Here is a 22,106-nt window from a genome sequence, read left to right on the forward strand (position 1 = left end):
CTGTGGTTATTGCTGGGGCCTGGGGGCACGGTGCATGCTGAGTTGCACAGTCTGGTTCCGCAGCAATTGCTTAGGTAATTTTATAGGCACTCTGTTCTCTTTAAGCTGCAAGCAGGGATGTTTTCTTCTGCATCCCAATGGAGTATTGCTCAAAAGACTTGCTAGTGGGGGATAAAGAGATATTTAATGTTTTTATGTTAGCATACAGTATAAATTCATCTCTTAAAAAATACAGCATTAGCTGGCTCCAACTCCAAGTTAAGCTGATGTTAATAATTTAAACATGGGTGGGTTTTTTTATGCTTGGCAGTGCAATAATGTTAGTCACTCAGAGCAGCTCAGTGCTGTGCATTCTTTTGCAAACAAAACAGCAACGTCCCTATTTTTTGCGTAAATAAAATATGACTGGTACAGATGCATTTACCAACATGGACAGGCAGCAAGGAGCAACCCAAGTAAATGGAAATGGCTTCAGCCTCCTGCCCTGTGCTTTGTGTGTCCTTACAGGTCGCTGATTCTGAAGTGTAACAGCTACAGACATGCCCAGTGGTGGAGGCAGGGCATAGACGAGTTCATCCGGAAACACGGCAAGGACTTTCTGACGGAGCATCGCTTCGGCTCCTACGCGGCTGTGCAGGAGAACACCCTGGCCAAGTGGTGAGCACCTGTCCCCTGCCTGCCCTCAGCACCTCTGATCAACAGAGCTGGTAGCCTTTGGTAGCTGTAGGGGCTGGTGATAATTAAAGAAATTGCAAAAAAAAAAAAAAATGAGGCTTGCTTCACCAGGGACAGAGTAGCAGTGCTGGCAGGAACTCTGCGTCACGGCTCCTTGTGTTTTGCAAGTCAAGTTACATTTAAATTCAAAGGTGTTGGGTATTTGTCATTGTAAGGATAAAGAGAAGAAGAGGGAATCAACAAATGCAGATCTGGGTATGGGTGGGGGGATGAGCAGGGCTTTATGCACACAGCAGTTAGTGAGAAATCATTCTGTCCCCGGTGTAACCTGACTGCACTAATCCATTCCCAGAAGTGCCTTAAAAACTGGATTCTAGCTGGAAGCAGACCAATGCTTTCCCTGCACTGTCTGCCTTGCAACAATCTATGCCTGAGTACTTCCATAAATCAAAGGAAACACCGTTTCATCATCGTTTCCTGAGACACAAACCTGGGTAGCATGTCAAGCAGAACCCAGGAATATTGTGTGAATTTGGCAGAAGTGCCAAGAGGCACTTAATATTCCCTTATTCTGCTGTTTCATCAAGCTGCTGATAACAGCATTGAATTCTCCCTGCACGTTGTCCTGATTCTGGAAATTAGGATTGTGTTTGCTTTCGAGAAGAGATCGTAAATGTCATTAACACAGAACCCATTGCTCTTCAGCTGTGTACTTTGTTTAATGAAGGGGAGGAGGCATAACTCTACACTCTGTTTGCTTTTGCAGGTATGTCAATGCCAAGTGGTACTTTGAAGATGTCGCAAATGCCATGGAAGCTGCTAAGGAAGAAATTTTCATCACAGATTGGTGGTTCGTACTGACACGTTTGGGTGTTGCCCAGCTGTCTCTCGGGGGACGCTCCCGACAATGCGGCACTGTTCGGAGCCCTACAGTATGGCAGCTAGCCCTGCAGCCAGATGGTTTGGCAGCACACCCAAACCTCTCCTTGTGTTGTATTCAAAGGCCTTTTCAGGAGGGCTGGCAGCAAAAGCACACGCTTCAGATCAACAGCTTGGTTGTCTCCCTCCACGGAAATGCCTGAAATCACACGGAGGCACCACCTGAACTGCAAATGTGGTGGTTTGAGGGGCTCCTCAGGAGTGTAAATAGCTGCAAATCTGGGTGTCTTTCAGTGTGTCAGGGAAAAAGGATGCTCAGCAGTGCTAGAGGATCCCCCTTCAGCTGCTCCTCACTGCCTTGGGAAGCCTCATGCCAAGTGTGAGAGCATTTTGTGGTGTAGCCTTTTCATCTGCTCTTAAATGGGCTAGATAAGGGAGGACGGGAGTTTTGTCACCTTTTCTGAGCTGTGTGTTTGCCCAAGGACCAGGCTCTGCCCACTTGTTACCTGGTTTATGTGTTTATGCAGTGCTCTGGTTCCTGTTTGTATCAGGAAGAGGATGCTCTCACGGACTGGGCAGAGTCTCCTGGCTGGGTGCTGCTTGTGGCTGCCCCTGTCTTGACTTTCTGAAGGTTAATCTGCCTGAGCCAGCCTGGACCATGGGCGTGGGGGGCTTCCAAGACATGACTCAGATTTCCTGTTCACCGTAGGCACATCTCTGTGCTCCTCTTTCTCTGTCTGTGAAATGAACCTCTGGCTGCTTATCTTGGAACTGGAAGAATTAGTTTCTACAATGAAATAATGAGAAAACTACATACCATGTTAGCATTTGGTGGGGTAAATCTGTTTCCTACCATGACCACAGTTAAGCCTAATGCTCATGGATTCCCCCTATGCCACATCAGGTGGCAGTTCAAGAGCTTCTTATTTCAGACCCATTGTCTCTTATTTAGCGTTTTATTCAGATTATTGTTAAAGTATCATGGAATTCCAAAACTTACCTAAAACTTCACGTATAAGATAAAAATAAGATGTAGCTATATGCTTTATCCAAGCCTAAGTTGCTATGCTTGGTACAAAAGTAAAGGAATGAAATTCTGTCACCTTGCTGTGCAGGAGTTAGATGAGATTGCTTAACTATTTCTTGTAATCCTTAAAGCAATAACATGTCCTGTTGAGAGATCCTATTGCTTTGTCTTTAGGCAGCAAGGAAAATTCAGCACAAGTCTGTTCTGCTGAGATAACTCAGGTACCAGGAGAACTCAAATCCCAGTCTTATTTATTTTTTGTGTCTGCATATTTCTTTCAGAAAATCCTGGGGGTTTTGTTTTGTTGCATCTTTCTTTCACAGATAGAGTCCAAATTTTCCTATTTATATATTGCTGTTCAACTTGGTCTCGTGGGTTGTTGAATATGAAGATGAATGTGCTGGACATGTCCCCTGCCCTCTGTAATGCTCAGTTATTAAAGAACAAAGAGCAGGATATTGTAGAATGCATCACTCTGGGACATGAGCTTTCACATCCACTTTATTTAAACTTCAATTCCTTTGCTTCCCAAGTTGGTTATTTAGACCAGCACTTTGTTTGCAGGCTACATCTGCTGTGGTTTTTATACACCTTTATTTTCTTAGGCTGAGCCCGGAAATCTTCATGAAGCGACCGGTGGTGGAAGGGAATCGCTGGCGGCTGGACTGCATCCTCAAGAGGAAAGCAGTAAGTGAGCTCCAGCTGCACCCTGCACCCACCCTGCCAGGGGCTGGAGCCCTTCCACCATTCATTTTGGTAGAGATGAGAGTTAAAGCCTCACATTGGATGGCCTTGGAAAAGCACGTGTTTTGATTTGTTCCCCTCGTTTGGGTTTGGAAGAGCTCAGAGACAGGAGGTTAGATTCTGTGGGTGCCCCAGGTTTGCGTCACAGCCTTGCTTTACAACTGTCCCAGTTCCTGGTAGGGTCAAAGACCTGCTGCTCTCACTGCTCTCCATGTGATTTATGTAATTTAGAGTACTGGGAAGGCTGAGCATTTTGTGATGTGTTTATGAGTGTGGGCTGTGCTCCAGCTATTTACACACCCTGTGATAACACCGATAACACAGGTGCTAAAAAGAGCTTGCCCATATCAGCAGTGAGTCACAAGGTTTGTTCCCATGCTTGGAACATGCATGGGAGCTTGAACCCATGCTTGGACTCTTGCTGTGGTAGAAGGACAGAATTCCATGCATTCCATGGACACAGACTTTAAACTAAAAGGGGACAGGTTTAGATTAGCTATTAGGAAGAGATTCATCCCTGTGAGGGTGGTGAGGCCCTGGCACAGGTTGCCTGAGAAATTGTGGCTTCCCTATCCCTGAAATTGTTCAAGGCTAGGTTGAATGGTACTTGGAGCAACCTGGTCTAATGGAAGGTGTCCTTGCTCATGGCTGGAGATGGAACAACCTTCCAACCCAAACCATTCTGTGATTATGTAACATGCTGAAATAGTCTTTGACTCTTTCCCCTTTCAAGCCAGTTGTCATCACAGTCCTCACTCCTTCACATACCTAGATAAAAAATGAGAGGTTTGTGTCTGGCTGTAGTTGATTTGGAATTACTCTTTATTTTCTGGCAAAAATAAACCGGCCACGAGGCATCACTCACTCATAGGAGGAATTTGGCTTCTTTTTGTCACATTGACATGGATTTTCTTACGGCCATAAAAACACTGTGGTAAGGAGAGTGAGGTCAGTCCCTGGAAATGCTTGCTCTGTCTCTTGTGGTGTTCTTTTGACTCAACAGGGCAGTCAGCAAGCTGATGTCATGGTGTAGGGCTGAGGCTGTCCCTGCTGTGTGTGCAGCATTGCCTTGGACTCCCCTGGTGCAGTGGAGAGCAGAATATCATCCACAATTTGGAGATTGCTTTAGCTCTTAGAGCAGCTTTATGGGAATAGACATAAAAAAGGCTGTGAGAAGTTTACGTTCCAAGTTTAATCTGGCAAACTCTAGTGCAAGGTTTTAATTAATGCTGATTTATGGAAGGTGGAGGTGTCCCAGTGTGTGACCAGTATTTGCCAAGGTTTGGGAGGCACTTGGCACATTTGAAAGTGCTTTAACAAGAAAAACCCTGCCATGGATACAAGGCTGGTCACAATGTTTTTAGCACTGCTCAGTGTGTTCCCCGGAGCTTGTTGAGCTCCACCAGCAGAAAGAACCTCTTTGCTGGTGTTGAGTTAGTGGCAGCCCTTTCAGGAGGGGGATGTCTGTGTGACTTCACTGTTGTGTCATCCTGCAGTGACATTTAACAGTGGGCAACCCTCAGGGCAACACAAAGCAGCAGAACGCTGAACTTTAGTGGATGAACATGATTGGAGTGAATCATGCTTGCAAAATCTACCTCAAAGGGTGCGTAAAAGGAGCTGCTATAGGAATCACCTGTGGATGGGCCTTGGCATAGCTCAGTCAAAAACATCAAAACCCACACAGACCCAGATACTGAGCCCTTCTCAGAAAACTGGAGAGCTTTCCCAAGCAGGCAGGTCCTACCAGGCTGTGGGTTCCCCATGGAGGATCTGGAAGAGGATAACCAAGAACAAGTAACCTCATTCAGCATTTCCATCAGCAGACACAACACATTTACTGCCTCTTAGTTTTTCCTGCCTTTGGAAACCTATCCATTGGTGTGCCTGCATTCCATGTGTTCTTTTTTATTTCTGACAGCAACAAGGAGTGAGAATTTTTGTTATGCTGTACAAAGAGGTGGAGCTTGCCCTGGGGATCAACAGTGAATACAGCAAGCGGACGCTCATGCACCTCCATCCAAACATCAAGGTAATTGCACAGGGCTGTGTGGAGAGTGTTTGTATTCAATTGCTCTTGATGGCTGGTGCTGGCCCCGGTGTCTTTGGGTGGGAACTGCAGGCTCAGGAGTGTTTCCCACCATTGCAGCGTGCCTGACAAGGCACACCCATGTGGTGATGCCACATCTGGCAACTTCATTTCTTTAGGTTCTAATGGAACATAAAATTGCTTAGTTTAGATTTGCCAAAGTAACTGTTTGCCTTAATTCACAATAAGTGTATTTCATGTGACAAGTTAATGGAGTTACATCAAATGGAAAATTACAAATTGAGAGTGTTGTCTCATTTCAGCATTTCTGCTCATATGTGAATGATAACTGGGTGTTACTGTTCCCACCACAGAAGAGCAACACTACACTATCCTGTGCTGTTACACTGCTGTTCTGGCACCAAACAGAAAATCAGTTGTGGCAGACAAACCAGTAGATAATGCTATATCCAGTCTCTTAGAGACACATACACCTTAATGAGCAATAAGATACCTGTTATGCTAGAATAATTGATTTATTTTCACTTGATCAGTTGTCACATCAAAGGGAAGCATCTGTTCATCATCTTTGTAGCAAAACTGGACAATACACACAAACTGTGTCACAGGTTTTGGGAGCAGCCAGATGAAACTTGGTAGCTTTTTCTCCAGGAGACTGGTCATAAAATAAATAAATAAATAAATAAATAAATAAAACTCTGAGATAAAGAAATTAGGGTTCCATAGACACTTGTCAAAAAAAATTCCTAAACAAATACCAAACAACTTGATTTTTAAGTGGGGTGGTGGGGGGGGAAGCCTGGCTTATCATTTTAGTTGTGTGGTGGCAACAACCAAAGAAGTGACTCAGATCACCAATATGTTGTTTTCTTCCAGAGCAGGCTCTGTGTTTGAAAGCTCAGCTATTACAGCTCAACTGAAGCAGTTTCTTTGACTGTGGTCCTCTTGTGAAGCTGTTGTAAGGGTGACCTATCCCAGCATCAGTAATCATTGCTGCTTGGGATTCCTTCATCCTGGGGAAACACCTGCCTGCCATATGGCTGATACAACTATGGGGAAATTGAGTAGCTTCAGTAATTAAGCAATGCATCCAGTAACAACTCCAGCATTTCCCCATCACCCTAACAGCCAAAAAACGCTGACCAGCTCTCTGCCTGGAAGGATTTAAATTTGACAACGCTGCTGAGCTTGAGTGCTGGTTTCCTCGCAGGTGATGAGGCACCCAGACCACGTGTCCTCCTCCGTGTACCTGTGGGCCCACCATGAGAAGCTGGTGATCGTTGACCAGTCGGTGGCGTTCGTGGGTGGCATTGACCTGGCGTACGGGCGCTGGGACGACGATGAGCACCGCCTGACCGACGTGGGCAGCGTCAAGCGCGCCGCCGCCGTCAAGTCGGTGTCCACCGCCAACCTGGCTGTAAGTGTCTTGTGGTGATGGTGGATGCAACCTTCCCCAAGAGCCAGTGGGCAGGAGCCACAAGAGCACCAGCACACACACACACGCACACATGCAGCAGCTCGGCAGTGAAGACACGGGAGGGTCCAGGCATGGAGTTCCAACATGCTTTAATGCAGGGAAGTGCTGAAGGAGTCCAGGGGCAAAGACAAAGGAGGGTTCAGGGTATAAATACAGGAAAGAGGGGGTGGAGAAGGGCATCAGGGATCCAGTGTCTGAGGGCTGAGGTGGTACAGAGGGAAGGGACCAATAGGGAATGCCAGGGTGGATGGGCAGGGTTACACAAACCAATGGGAAAACAGGGGAGGGAGAACTTACTAGAACATTAACATATAAAGGTAAAAGGAGAAGGGAAGGCCATTGGGCCAATGGGGAAGACAGAACTGGGACAAATTAACATAGTGCTGCAGAGCACCATGGGCTCTTTCCTCACCCTATCTATGGGGAAAGCCCAGAGCCAGTGGTGCATCTCTCCACAGTATTGTAATTTCCTTCTCCCCAGTAGGTTTCCAGGCCTGCACATAAGTGGGCAGGGTCCAGGTGGTGGCCACGGTCAGCCATGGCAGGTCTGAGGAGGGGTGAATGGGCTGTGTTCTCTTCTGAGCATAGGGTTGGGTTTTGGAGCTTTAATGACAAATAAGTGATGAGACGAAGGCTCTAAGCATCAAATTATTCTTTAGGTCTAGATGTTGACAAGTGCTTGCTAGGACACAGAAATAGGAGAGCTGGGTTTCCACTGGAGCTTGGAACAGCAGACACAATTTGAAGTCTGTGTTCTTAAAATCATAGAATGGTTTGAGTTGGAAGGGACCTTGAGGATCATGTTGTTCCTACCTCCATCATGGGCAGGGACAACTTCCACTAGAGCAGGTTGCTCCATGTCCTGTCCAGTCTGGCCTTGAACACTTCCAGGGATGAGGCATCCACAGCTTCTCTGGGCAACCTCTCATTTCTTAACAAAACTTAGAAATGCAGAGTAAGCACTTGCAGAGTGCTCTGAAATGTTTGTTGTTTGTGCCCTCAGCAGCTGCCTTGGTTGCTGACCTTTCTGCTAGCCTGGGTCTGTATGCAACCACACGTCTCTAAATTTGAGACATCTAGGTTGATGAGAATTTCAAGGGAAGTAATAATCCAGATTAAATTTATGGATCCAAATGCTGCTAATATTATTAGGCTTTCCTGGTAAGTGCCTTCTCAGTACAGACTCTCCCCAGAAAGCATGCCTAGTTCCCACTTAAGTGTGTCTGTCACAGAGCAAAATTTGGCTCGTGGTTGTTTCTGAGCACTGATCTGCACGAGAATCTGTAGTTAAAGGGGAACCTTCTCATACCTGACCTGGAGCCACATCTTGTGTCTTTTAAGGCTGCAGCAGAGTTGACTGAACGTGTCCCACTGCAGCCTCAAGGTCTGGCCCCAGAGAGCCACTTGTTCGAGAGAAATGCTGATGATGCCCCAGACACATCAAAGATGAAAGGAGTAGGAAAACCCAAAAAGTTTTCAAGGTTCAGCATTTACAAGCACCTGCACAAGCACGGCATGCACCACGCTGACAGCGTCAGCAGCATCGACAGTGAGTCAAGTAAGTGGTGTTCAGCTAAATAATGTATATAAAGGATGTGTGGAGGTGGATGGGTGGGTGTATGTGCACGTTCACATGATTTCTGGGGCAATGTGTTCTTTGTATGGAAGGAAGGTTGACATGTTACCTAACTATCATAATAATAGCTGTGTGTAGCCAACATGTAAATTTGTGTTGCTGCAAAATAGAGAAGAAAGGCTTTATGTGGATTTTTTATTTAGCTAATTAGCAATTTTCATGAGTCGTCAGATGTGATGCAGCGTATGTGATTCTTGATGTTTGTGTTGTTGGAAAGTGTTTGTTCGTGAAAGAGAGAATTGAATCTTTCATTTTTCAACTTAGATTTATTATAACAAGCAAATAATTTCTGAATGGGATTATCCCCTCTCATAGACTAGTGTTAAAAGCTAGGTTTTAAATAAGTTCACTTAAATGGAAATATTCCAAATTTACCCACTTACTAGAGAGGAAAGTCTGTTCAACACTTGAATGTTTAAATGCAGCTTTTAATTCCTGACATTAAAGATAATTTCAGTGCTAAAATTACAAGGATCATCTTGGAAATTGTTCCAGAATTAAATCCTTCCTGAAAATCCTCAGCTTTTGAAGATGGGGGAATTTAATGGAATTTCCATCCCTCCCTGATATTTCTCTTGCCTCTGGCTCCTTATGGGGGTCTTGGTTGCAGTCAGCTCAGGACACAGCCATGGCTTTGTACTTAATTACTTCATTACAGCTGTTTGGGTTAAAGCCAGCTGGGTCCTGAATTAGGTCCTTTGCCTGGCAGCCACTTGCAGTTCCAGCTAACTGACATGTGGTTTGAGTTCCTGTCTGCCAGGTGTCTTCAGACAGGAGCAGGCACCAGGGTGCAGAGGTGGATGTGTGTGTTGCCATGAATAGAGCATCTTGACTTTCTGCAGGTTACTCTAACCCCCCTAGGAGCCCGCCGAATATAATCCAGAGTTTAAGGCCCCATCTGAAAATGTTCCATCACCACAGTGAATCCAAACAGGGGCTCGCTGAGCCTCGTGAGGGTAAGTGGAGGAAGGCTGAGCTGTGGACCCCTTCAGGCTTTAGCTGCTTTATAATGTTTTTGCATTATAACTGTGGTAAGATGAGGTTGGGTGCCAGGATCAGCCTTCGCTGCTTGTTGTTCTCCCAGCATCCTTTTCCCTCCTCTGTGGGCATCCTGGCAGAAGAGCCTTCTCCAGAAACTACAAATGCTGCAGCATAAATAAATAAGAATTAAAACCCCCAAAACAACAACAACAAACCAAAATCAAACAAATGAGCAAACAAAAAATTTGTAATAAAGACAGCAGGGAACAGTTGCAGAAATAGTTCTGATTCTGGTATGTGATGATTTCAGCAGCTCTCATCCTGTAAAAGAAAGAGCTGTTACTGGAACTGGGAAGTTCTGTATTGGATATTTTTAAAGTAAACCTGATGCAAGAAGAGATGCAAACAGAGAGAGGAAGCAACAGAGTGGCTGCTGCCAGTCCTGTGTTTGGACAAAGACTAGGGTCCCCTCTTTTCTTTCAAATTAAAACCAAGGAAAGCACACTCAGTTGAGACAGGAGTTTGGTGGTTGTGAGCACTGAGCTGTTCCCACCTCTGGACTGGAAGTGCCTGGTACCTTTCCAGGATGCCTTTGGGTTCAGGAATGGAGTGAGGAGCAGTTCTTCAGCATCATCCTCTTGCAAACATCTTCCTCTAAGGCACTAATTGCCAGTTACAGAATATTGGTTACAAAGTAGTGGCAGGCAACAAAACACTTCCATGTCTTTGTGGAGACAATGTGCAGTCTCCCCTGTGGCCATTCATGCTCACAGTCATTCATGAGTCACTGTGCAGTCACTGGAGCGTGGACACAGAGCGTGTGTTGGCCTGTGTCCCACTCATTCCCATTGCCACCCAGGCACGTTGAGTCAGTGATTCCCCAGCTCCACCTGGACTCTCACTAGAGGCTGGAGCTCCCCAAGGCAGCTGTGGTGCAAACCTGCTGCATGGCATTTCTGGCATGGCTTGGCTCAGCTCAGCTCGGCGGGGTCAGAGCGGCGCTGGCAGGGCTTGCTTTGTGTCCTCTGGTCTTGTGCTGCTGCCAGTGACTGTGTTTTGTGTGTTTTGTGTGTTTTGTGTGTTTTGTGTGTTTTGTGTGTTTTGTGTGTTTTGTGTGTTTTGTCGACTGTTGAAATTTGGTTTTTCTGTGTACTAAGGGGTTCTGTGGTTAGCTGGTGGCGTGGTTGGGTTAGGAGGAGGTTTCTGCTCATGGCATTGCTGTATAATTACTGCATTAATATTTGGTGTCACAGATGCAGGCTGCTCTCACAGTCAGGAAATAACACCAGGTAACTGTTTATGGTCTAGACCAACATTTTTGGATTTTTAAGAGCATGGAAAAAGAGTGCACTCCACCAAAGTATGTGCTCTGGAAAAGGGATCCTGTTAGGAGGGAATACCCCTGCGTACAATATTTCAGACCATTTTTAATTAACATGAATTTGGAATTCAGGATCCGTTTGTTCAACATGCAAAATTGTATCAGAAAAGACACTGCTATTTGGAGAAAACAAAATTATACTAAGAAATCCCAATACTTCATGAGGAAACATGAACATCTCATTCTAGATAATAAATACTATTTGTATTAGAGGAGATACACCCTGCTAGAGAGGCAAAATAATAAACTCTCTAGCAGAGAAGATGGAATTAGTTCACTATTAATGTAAAATATATGAAGTACATGACATACATGATCTGCCATGTGGAAATATTTAGGTTTTATTGAACTGGAGAAAGGCAAATGGTTATAGGGTGATGTAGTCCAAGATAAAATTTAGCATCTGCTTTTCATTTCCATAACAGACTCCTATTTATAACATCTTATTATTGTACAAAAAATACTAAAATAGGGAGGAAAAAATACTGACATACATCCCTTGAAAGCAACAGGAGGACTAGGGAGAAACCAGCTTCAGCTGCTTGGGACTGGCTGGTCCCACCAGTGCTGTTCTGTGGCTGTGAGTCTCTCACTACTATGTGCAATGGATGGCCATGACTTTGGAGCATGTTTTTGTTTTGTTTGCCTGCGACAGATAAAGGATCCATCCGTAGCCTGAAGACAGGTGTTGGAGAGCTGCTTGGGGAAACCAGGTTCTGGCACGGAAAAGACTATTGCAACTTTGTCTTTAAAGACTGGGTTCAACTTGACAAGCCTTTTGCTGGTGAGTGGGAGCCTTTGCATTCCCCAAACTTTGTTCTGTACCTTTTTGATCTCAGATCTTATTTTTCCTGCCTCCAAGCCAGAGGTAACAAGGCTGGTTTGGTTTGGTTGCTAGGAAAAAGCAGCAAAACTCCCTTTGAGGGATTTTAGGACCAATTATGCTGTTGCAGTCCAAGTCGTCTGCCTTGGGGGTGCTTGGTGCCAGAAACCTCAGTCTGAGGAGGGGGATGGTGTACTTTTCCACACTCGTGTTCTTTGCCTGAGGAAGTTCAGCCATGCTCCCTTGTCCCACAGACTTCATTGACAGATACACCACGCCCAGGATGCCCTGGCACGACATCTCCTCCGTGGTGCACGGCAGAGCCGCGCGCGACGTCGCCCGGCACTTCATCCAGCGCTGGAACTTCACCAAGGTGGGTGTGGGTGTCACTGCTGGGGGCATGGAGATAAGCACAGCCTTGCCTCATCCCCCTGCCCTCTGCAGGCATCTGTTTTATTTCCTTGTGTTGTTTGATATGTTGCAAACATTTTTTCTTTATCTGTTGCAAGCATTTTTTCTTTATCTGTTTTTTTCATTCCCCGTGCAGATTATGAAACCCAAATACCGGTCCCTGTCCTACCCATTCCTGTTGCCAAAATCTCAGCAAACTGCTAACGAGTTGAAGTATCAGGTGCCCGAGGCTGTTCCTGCCACAGTCCAGGTGGGTGTTGGTCTCCTGCTCACATACTCCTCAGAGAGCTTGTTGTACATCCTCCCAGGAAGTTTGAATGCCTGACAGACCCTCTGCAGAACTTGACTTATAAGATGCAAAACTCTTCTCTAATTCAATTCACAGATTAGGTGACAGGATCCTTAATGACAGTAGAATAATGCAGCTCTTCTAGTAGAGAGGCATTAATTTATATTTCCACCTTTGAGGTAAGGGGACTAAAGTGTCTGCAGTACTCAAGTGGTGGGAACACTGTGCCTTTGCACAGCCGTGTGGTTTAATGGTTTGTTTTCTGCTGCTCTTCATCTAACACCTAACATTTGGGCTTTATGATTCAAGAAGGCCTGATGGGTTGAGGTTACCCACTGAGTATTTATCTCAGATCTTAGAGCAGTCTGCCAGGCTCTGATGCCTCGCTCAGACTGGTGATGGTCAGTGAGAGGCAGAATTAAGTGGAGTCTTGGGGCTGGAGTCTTGCTTTCTGCCTTGAGCTTCATCTGCACTTTATTATGCAGTCCTGCACCCCTGTGGCTCCTCTGCAGTTCCACACAGTCAGCCCACAGTCTGATTTGTGACTATCAGTCTCACAGTCAGAATTGCCAAGATACCTCTGTTTAAAAGCCCAGTTTGATCTGTCAAGTGCACATACTTGAATACTTGAATATTGGTGTTACCCCGCAGAAGTAGGAACTTGTTGAAGAGTACAAAGTCAAAATAGTTATGCTGAAGCAGCAAAACCATTGTGTGTGTCTGTGGATGAAAGATGTATGAAGTAAGAGCAGTTAGACCAAAACCAGGAAAAATGCATGACTTTGCTCTGTAAGGAGTGGTCCACCCAGATGACAGCACTGCTCGGGGAAGCTGAGTGAAATAAAATGCTTTTTTCTGGGTTTGTGGGTTGACAGGGCATTGTCTGCTCTTCTCTGTGTGGTGTGAGGGATGGGCAGCACAGGGATCTTGTGTCAGGGCTCTGGGGTGTTTTACATCATCCTCCAAAGCAAGGCTCCCAGCTTGCTGGGAAGTAGTTCCCTTCAGGCATCATCCTGTTCCCTGTGGTTCTAAATGCCTCCTTGTCTGTATCTGACACCAGCTTTTTGGGAAATCTTGTTCTCATGGAATTGATGGGGCTTGTGTCCCCTGAGCACACTTTAACCACAAGATAAGCCACAACTTCTAAATCACAGGGTTTGCTGTAGCAGAAAGTTCAGCTCTACTGATTACAGAACTGGAAGCATTTCCCAAAGGAGAAATTAAACTGAGAAAAACCTAGATGCAGTTTCTCTTCAGTCCAGCTGCAGAGCTGCTGGCTCAGGGCATCAGGCCGTGGGAGAGGAGGATGGAGCTCAAACGGTGACTGCGGAATCCACAGACTCCAGTGCTGAGTGATGGGTGAGCAGTTGGAAAACCAGCCTGGCCACCACATTGCTGAGGCATTGCAAATAACTAATACATCCAGGAAATGAGGGGCTGCTCTCAATTATGCCATAAGTAGCAAAAAGAGAGCAGGTTTGTCTTGTAAATTATTCATTTGAAACTACCTTGCTCATTTCTTATTTATGCATCTGTCAAAACAGCCCTGCATGTAGACAGATAAATAAACTTACATGATATTAGGCTGCAAATGTGTTGCCATGAAATCTACCAACCTTCCCAGTACGAGGGAAAACTGGTGGGGAAGAGCATTTGTAGTGCCAAGCCTGGTGGAATCAGTGAGGAAGGCTCTTCTGCCCAGGCTGGGACACCCTGCCTGCGTGCAGGAACCCAGGCTACTTCAGCTGGGTTATGATTTCTGGGTGACCTCCTCAAGCTCCAAGGCAGGGATTTGCAGGCACATAGTAAAATGTTTACTGTCTCCTCCCTAGTACCCACACTGGCCTGGTTTCCCTTGGTCCCCAGGTGACACAAGTGCCCTGAGCATCCCTGAAATCCCACAGTGAATCCAAAAGTGACTCAGTCTGTCCTCCTGATGGAGGTTTCAGATTTGGCTGCTGTAGGAAGTGGGGACAGGGGAGGACACTTGTGGCCTAGATCTGAACACTCCCCATCCTGGTTGCCTTTTTCTGGAGCTCCCAGGGGGTCCATCAGGACATCCCTGTATGATTCCTCCTTTTCTGCAGTGACATAAATATCAACCTCTTGCCTGTCCAGTTTATTCATTTTGGAGCAGAGGGCTCAGGTGCTCGCAGTCTCCTCTCAGTGGTACAGTTCTGCACAGAAATAAGCAGATATCCTAAAATCTTTTACCAACTTTTTATCCAGGAAAACTACAGAAATGTTCTTGTTCTTCTTAGTATTGAATCCTTTGGCTGGCTGGCAGCCAATCCTGTTATCTCCATTGGAGTACTGTATAGGGATTTTATAGGCAGAAGTTACTGCCCCAAGGTAAAATCCAGCATCCCAGGACTGTCCTTGGCTGTGAGGTGATTGAGGAAAGCTTGGCTGTTAGGTTTCTTGTTTCTGACCTTGTTTGCAAATCTGTCTTCAACTGTGGGCAGATCTGAGGAAGGGAAAACACAAAAGATCCTTGGGGATTGCAACATTGCTGCAAGCCCAAACCATTGACCTGTCAGCAACAGATTCCAACCTCATTGTACCATCTGGTTTTGCTCTCCTCTATGAGAGGAGAGGAGTGGAAAGCATTTCTGGGAGGATAGAGCACTGACAAGGGCTTTCCCCTGGGCAGGGAAGATGAATGCAGTGTGTGTGGGAAACACTGTGGAGGTACAGGCTGGGAAGGAGGAAAAGGAGTCTGGCATGTTCTCCCATCCTCTTTAATTTGAACTTCATGGCTTTGCTTGCAATAAGCAACATGATTTTTGCAAGAGCACATTGATTCTTGCAAGAGTCAAATAGAGATCTGCCAAAGGCAGTGCCAGATTTTTTTCCACTATTCCATCTCCCATTTTCCACTCCAGAGTTTGCAGTTATCTGCCAAAGCCAGCATTGCAAAAGATGCGATGTGGTGAGGCAACATCCCATTCCTGATGGAAATGCAATGAAAGTTTAATGCTCTGGCAGCAGCTGACACCCTCACCTCTTTGAAGTCTTTGTGAGAGCCCTGCTTTGTTCAGGGTTTATGCACTAGCCCTCGGCAAACATCACATTTATTACCCTTGTATCAGCTAGAGAAGTTAAAGGGATGACAAGCTATTGAGAGGCTCGGGAGGGGAAGGGAGAGGCTGGAACATGGAGACTCCAGCTCTGGATGGGAGGGGCTCTGCTGGGCAGCATGTGGCCTTTTGTCCCCAGGAAATAGGTTGGGTTTGAACCAGCAGCCCTTAAATACCTTGATGGGAAAGAGAGGTGTCCAGAAGTGTGAGATGGAACATCAGTGATGAGAGAAGGGCTGTGTAGCAAACTTCCAGGTGTGGGTATGTGTGAGTGCCACAGCTCTGTCTCCATGGGATGCTGCCTTGGTGGCATTGTGCTGTCCCTGTGGCTGCAAACCTGTTAAAAACAACTTTATTTTGAGGGGATCCAAGATGAAACACCTTATACGCATTCTGCTGTCCCAGCCAACATTTTCTGATGTCTCTTCTTCCCTTTGCTTTGAGGATTTGAGGTTGTACCTGATGGGAGCTTTTTGGGTGGTGCTGTGACAGCTTTTTGGAATTAGCCATGGCACATTGTTCTGGGGTGAGGCAGAGAGATGATGGCCCTGTAACAGGCCCAGGGTGTGGAGTGTGCTGGGGTGCCAGTTATGTGAAGGGGCGAGGAGGAATGTAGGGAAGGGCAGGTGGATGATGCACTGAGAAGTCAGGGTGCTGCAAAGGGATGGTCCTAAGTGATGGTTCTGTTGTGTTAATTAGCAAAAAAAAAAAAAAAAAAAAAAAAAAAAAAAAAGATTTTGTGTTTTGTGCACTGAAAAGCTACAATCTGCCACTTTCTAAAGTACAGTTCCAGATTGCTGTGCTGCTGAGAGTGGAAGTGCTGTGAGCTTCAGTCCAGGCTGCGTATGGAATAATTAGCCTGCTTTCTACCCAGAAAAAAACCTGTTTTTTCTGTTCTTATTAATGCCAGTAACAGCTTATTAATGCCAGTGGTGGAATTTTGTTCAAGATCTCAGTCTGCCATGGTGCTCAGTGTTATTTCAGCAGTGCCCAGCTTGGGATGAGTGGGAACTCTCAGCCTTGGCTTTGTAAACCAAATAAGTGATTAAAAACCTTTGGGAATGATCAGCATGGCCTTGCAGGGGCTTGTGCAGGCAAAGGGCAGCTGCTTTGCACTGCTAAAGGCTGTAGCAGCTCTTGTATTCAGGCTGGCTCCCTCAATCCAACATCTGTGACCCCAACACTCAGTTAGGGAGACTGCAGAGTGCACCCTCCTGTTGGCCAAGAGAGCAGCCAAATCCAAGAGTTGCAGGGCCTGTTTTTTACTGGGAAAAGCAGATGTGGGAGAAAGCTCTTGTCCAGGTGAAGGAGCTAGCTCAGGAGCCATCTGCTGTTAAACAGCCAAGACCCCAAGTGCCACCTCCAGGGAGCCTCTGGAGACAAGAGGATTGGTTTTGGTGGATTCCCAAGAGATCAGGATTTTGCTGGAACTGACACACACATTTCACAGATCCCCAGCCCCTGGGTCTTGTGCTGTGTGGGACTGGCCCTGAGTTCCAGTATAGTGGTTATACTGAGATATTTTAAGGCTATTGTTTCAATGTTTTTGTCTTGACAATGTTTAAAGAGAGAGGCTAATAACAAGTAACTATTCTCCCAAGCACGTACTCTGCTAACACTTAATTAAAAACTACATTTCCATCTAGAAAAGCATCACTTGGGGTGTAGTGTGGCTGCTTCTTGACTCAAAGTGCAGGAGTAGGAGGTGCCACAGCATCTCTGGCTTGGGGAGACAGGATGCTAACTGCTGTGGGGCTTGCTCAGCTTGGCCCAGAGTACAAACAAAGGTTGTTTCTCATGTTGGTTGGGCTCTCTTGCACAAAAACTGCAGGGTGGAGGGGCAGGACATGCCCTGGTGATCCTGAAGGAATCTAGTTTAAAAGTGGATTTCCAGTAGAAACTAAGAAATAAATGTGGGTAGCTGAACAAAAAAATTTTGAAGTTGTATCATCACAAATTGGACCGTGCAAGAATTGGGCAAAAGAAACAAATGACCTCAAGTGATGAGGACAAAGGCATGGCCTGCATTATCAGACTGTTATCAGACTGACTGTATGGTTCTGTACAGCCTCCTTGGGGGAAAAACACCCTGCCCCAGCTGGAGACCAGCTTTCAAGTGCTGGGCAGAGATCACTGATGGGGATGTGCATCCCCAAAGCTTGGAAATTTAGGTTGTTTTAAAAGCAATTTAGCATAAGACCTTAAGCAGGAGCAAGCATCTGGAGCTGCTCAGGTAGGAGAGACCAGTAGTACAGCAATGGATCAGGGCTCTTATGCTTCTAATCTTGCTAAGCATTAATATTATTTCTGACTGCCCTCTCTCACAATTATAAATGCACTACAAATGTTGCACTTACTACCTAATTTAGTGAAAGCCTGGCTGTGCCAGGGAAGAGCCTTGCCCCTGGGATAATTCAGGTGCCGTGGTGCTATCCTGGATGGACAGAGCTGAAGGTGTCTCTCTCTTGCTTTCCAGGTGATCCGCTCTGCTGCTGACTGGTCTGCTGGCATTAAATACCACGAGGAGTCCATCCACAAAGCCTACATCAGCGTGATAGAGAACAGCAAGCACTACATCTACATAGAGGTCAGTGGCAGGGAGGGAAGGCAGGAGGGTCCTGATGCTCTGGGCATGGCTTGTAGTCATCAGGAGGCTAATTACTTCTTGAGGTTTGGTCCTAAGCTTTTATGCATTTAGACAGATCCTTTACCTTCAGTGGTCTTCAGGCCAGACTGATGGCTGACAGCCATCTGACCACGAAGTGGGAAAAAGTAGACCTCTTTGCATAAGGCTCTTTGCAAAATTGCCAGCAGCATTCATGGCCTGTGCAATAGTCTCCCTATCCCCTTTGCAGTGTCTTTTGTGCATGCCCAAACTTCCCATTCACAGGGCAGCTCTTCATCCACACAGCCTTCAGCTGCAGCAATCTCTTGTGTCAGAGTGACACTCAGTGCTGGCTGAATGGAGGTGCTTTTCCTCCTCCCTTTTTTTTTTTTTTTTTTTTTAGTTAGGCTCTTGTTAGGTTGCTCTTCACATGAACTTTCTAAGGAGTGTGGTTAATAAGGACTTATTCATTCCCTGAGCAAGCACAGACACACGTAACATTTAATCATAATTTTAAAAAGCCTCCATTCCAATGGCACACAAACCCAGCTATCTTTAGTTGCTCTTGGTCTGAAATAAAGCATGCAAATATTTTGGGTTGGTTGCTGGCAGTGTCTGACAGTAGCTTCACTTGCTTTTCCTGCAGAACCAGTTTTTTATTAGCTGTGCTGATGACAAAGTTGTCTGGAACAAGATCGGTGATGCAATTGCTCAGAGGATTCTTAAAGCTCACAGGTAACCTGTTCTTAATGAGGCAGTGGAACTCTTCAGGTGCATTTCCATGCTGGGGTGCAAAAAATAACCCCTCAGTGGCCACAGCAGAACAGTAGTTGTGCCAACACAGAACTGAAGGGGTCAAACATCTGCATTTGCAGCAGTGAGACTCCTGAGTGGTTTCTTTGCATGCAGAGAGTGATTTTCTGGATTTACCCCAATATAAATGTATTTTTAACTCCTTGTTTAAATGCAAGTCCTTTGTGCTCTGGTTCAGTGACACCTTTGCTCCATTGCCAATTTGCCTTGAGCTGGGTGGTCAGGCAATTTCGTGGGTGGGAAGCACGAACTGGGATTTGTGGTTTATTTAAATCATCTAGAGAGGAGCGGCGTCAAATTGGGGAAGCAAATACATTTTGAGGATTTGACTGCAGGGTTCTGCTATTGTTTGAACAACTTTTTCTGGTGGGTGTTCACCACCTCCATTCTTTGCAAGGGGACCGTTGTTTGTTCCTGGATGGATTGAATCCAGCCATGTTTTAGACACTCCTTCAGCACACCTCACCCTGTGTTAACATTAATGCCACAGGTAGTGGCTTGTTTTCACTTTGATCCTGGGCAGCCTTGCTTAGGGTTGCTCCCCTGGAGTCTCTTTGAGACATACAATTCATAGTATAAAACTGTACCCTGCTCCTGCTGGGCTGAAATACAGGAAACTTTCTAAACTCTTCATCTCTCGTGGGCTTTTCACCACACACGGAGATGTTTTCTTGCATGGATTATTTTTTACATATTGTAGTTGTCCAGAACTCCGCAGGGCCTGCTTTTCCAGAGGTTCTCTCTTCAAGGTTGCAGGAATTTTGTTCTTTTTTGCACTTCAGCTTGGAAATTCCCACTTGGATAAGGCAACTAACCTGAGACAGCCACCAGAGTGCAGGAAATGTCTGCAAGGCCACAGGCCACAGGAGCTGCCCTGGGCCAGGCTTTGTTCAGAGCACTGTGAAAAGAAGAGCACCATTGCATCAGGGAGAGCCTGGGTGTTATCAGCTGTGCTATTAACAAGGGGTGGAGTTGCCTGTGATCTGTGTGAGCTGCAGTGAATAGCCCAAAAAATTGAAATTAGCTAAGGATGAAAAGGTGGAATGGATTTTCTCACCTGTGGTAAGTGAGGAGCAGTGCCAGTGCTGCTGGAAATGCTGTTGTTGAGTTTGTAGTGCAGCTTTGAGGCTCAGAGGCAGCTGGACAAAGCATCTCCGGGGCTAGAGGAGAGCTGGAGAAGGACTTTGAAAGAGAGCACATGTGATAGGACAAGGGGAAATGGCTTTGAAATGAAAGAGGATTAGATGGAGTATTGGGCAGAAATTCTTCCCAATGAGGGTGCCCAGAGAAGCTGTGGCTGCCCCATCCCTGGGAGTGTCCAAGACCAGGCTGAACTGGCCTTGGAGCAGCCTGGGATAGTGCAAGGTATCCCTGCCCATGGTCCCATTTCCAGATATGATGCTCACTTCTGCATTACTCCAGTTGTATGCCAGTAGTGTGCTGGCTTCATGTTAGCAATTCCTAACTGAATATAAGGTTAAAATTCTGCACTACCTAAGATTAAAAGTAAATTCAGACCTAAATGGTTTGTATCATACTGCTAATTTTCCTAACTGCCTCAGGAGAACAGATCAATTATAAATTAAGGTCTCTAGTGAGCTTGTATACTTCTTATTCTTCTAGACTAAATATTTTCTACTGATGTTATTAATAATGTTTTCTTAGTTTCCTCTTTTTTTCCATGGGTGGCTCTCTAAGCAATTTAGTAAACACTGTCCTTATACAAACAGGCTGCTTTCTGGGGAATGTTTTTGTTGGTAGACCTTTCTCATGATACAAACAGACTTGATTTCACAGTCTCTTGTGTCTGGGTAAGGCCTCATTAACTATTTCTGAGCTCTGCTGGTGAACCAGAGCCAGTCTGCAGTGCCCAGCACAGCTGGAAGGAAGCTGGTTGAAATGAGACACACAGGTCCTCACTGTCTCCCTCCCAGCTCAGGTAGGACCCCAGTGCTTCACAATTCCACACCCCTAAATTCACAGGCATGGCTTGCCCGAGGAAGGAGTGCTGCTGGCAAAAACTGCAGACTGGCTCATCCTCAGAGTGTTTCTGAAATGGTTTTGTGCTGATTAAACTGTGTTTGCCATCTAGTGGCAGCATCCTTCCATGGAGCATTATCCTCGTCCTCTTCCTCCTCCGTGGCACAGAGCAGGGAATTCCCAGCACCCAGGGAAAGCACTGGAAAGTGCTCTCAGAGCAGATGCACCTGGCAGAGGAAACCCAAGGAGAGCTTTGAGAAAAGCCCCAAGCAGTGCCATAATAGTAGCTTTTCTTCTGAATGGGATCAGGATTAGGGCATGGATTAGTTTGGAGAACTCTGGAACTGAGATTTTTGGGTTCTGTGGAGTATTAAGGATATATTTGCCTTCCCCCAGTGATCAATATTTTGCTTGTTCCCTGAACTTTTTCTACCTTTGTGGTGTTTCTGACTTCTGAAAACTGGGAAGCAGTGGGAATGCTGGGTGAGGTTTCGGGTTTCTGCCTGTGATAGCTCTGTAAGCTTTGCTCTCCCAGGCAGCTGTCCCCACCAGTCTGCACCAGTATCACTGTGACTATTGGGATGCTCAAACAAACTTCTGCAGTGGCAGACACAATCTCAAAAATTATTAGCCTGACCCAGAATTTCAGTAAAAATGTGTTTCTTTTCCTTTAGCTTCTTTTATTGTTTGCTGAGAGTAAATTTTTTACTCTGAGCACTCAGAGAAGCACTGATGGCAGGTGGTGATTTCCTGAAACTGGAAATGCACTTCACACTTTGCTCCCTTAAAATTTGTGTGGTAGCCTTGGATGGGAACCATCTCTGGGGAAGTGAAACTGAGGGGAATTCACCTTGTGTGAAGCTGTGGCTTCTCCAGGCTGGTGTGACTCTCCCAGGCTGACATTCCCCACACTCCCGTGTTCCAGGGAGAACAAGCGTTTCCGAGTGTACGTGGTGATCCCGCTGCTGCCCGGCTTCGAAGGGGACATCTCGACGGGCGGGGGGAACGCGCTGCAGGCCATCATGCACTTCAACTACAGGTACCTTGTGGGAATCCAGGGCTTCCCTCTGGCTGCCCTGGCAGGTCTGGGACCCTGGCAGGGGTCAGGAACCCCCCTGGACAGAGCCCCCAGAGACACTGTCTGTGATCTCTGTCCATGGAAAAGAGTTTTCAATCTTACAGGATGAATTACAAGCTCTGAGTGTTTGATATCAGTAATAATTAAGTGTGGCACAGGTGCAAAAGTAAAATTTTA

The 22,106-nt window shown here is 46.0% G+C and overlaps 1 protein-coding gene across 3 annotated transcripts in view; it reads left to right on the forward strand.

Annotated features, from left to right (window-relative positions):
* PLD1 (phospholipase D1) overlaps nucleotides 1-22,106 on the forward strand; it is a 62,597-nt gene that overhangs the window by 29,377 nt on the left and 11,114 nt on the right. For 2 of the 3 annotated variants that reach the window (XM_021548246.2, XM_021548249.2), the window contains exons 10-22: nucleotides 508-657; nucleotides 1,442-1,525; nucleotides 3,187-3,268; nucleotides 5,247-5,357; nucleotides 6,586-6,792; nucleotides 8,194-8,410; nucleotides 9,331-9,444; nucleotides 11,506-11,634; nucleotides 11,928-12,046; nucleotides 12,221-12,334; nucleotides 17,930-18,040; nucleotides 18,705-18,793; nucleotides 21,777-21,890. In XM_021548246.2, the coding sequence (XP_021403921.2) occupies nucleotides 508-657; nucleotides 1,442-1,525; nucleotides 3,187-3,268; nucleotides 5,247-5,357; nucleotides 6,586-6,792; nucleotides 8,194-8,410; nucleotides 9,331-9,444; nucleotides 11,506-11,634; nucleotides 11,928-12,046; nucleotides 12,221-12,334; nucleotides 17,930-18,040; nucleotides 18,705-18,793; nucleotides 21,777-21,890 (1,641 nt within the window). The remainder of the gene's footprint in view (nucleotides 1-507; nucleotides 658-1,441; nucleotides 1,526-3,186; nucleotides 3,269-5,246; nucleotides 5,358-6,585; nucleotides 6,793-8,193; nucleotides 8,411-9,330; nucleotides 9,445-11,505; nucleotides 11,635-11,927; nucleotides 12,047-12,220; nucleotides 12,335-17,929; nucleotides 18,041-18,704; nucleotides 18,794-21,776; nucleotides 21,891-22,106) is intronic. The other variant, XM_021548250.2, reaches the window with a different exon arrangement.

The sequence above is a fragment of the Lonchura striata genome, chromosome 10 (assembly GCF_046129695.1).
Source record: "Lonchura striata isolate bLonStr1 chromosome 10, bLonStr1.mat, whole genome shotgun sequence".
NCBI lineage: Eukaryota > Metazoa > Chordata > Aves > Passeriformes > Estrildidae > Lonchura > Lonchura striata.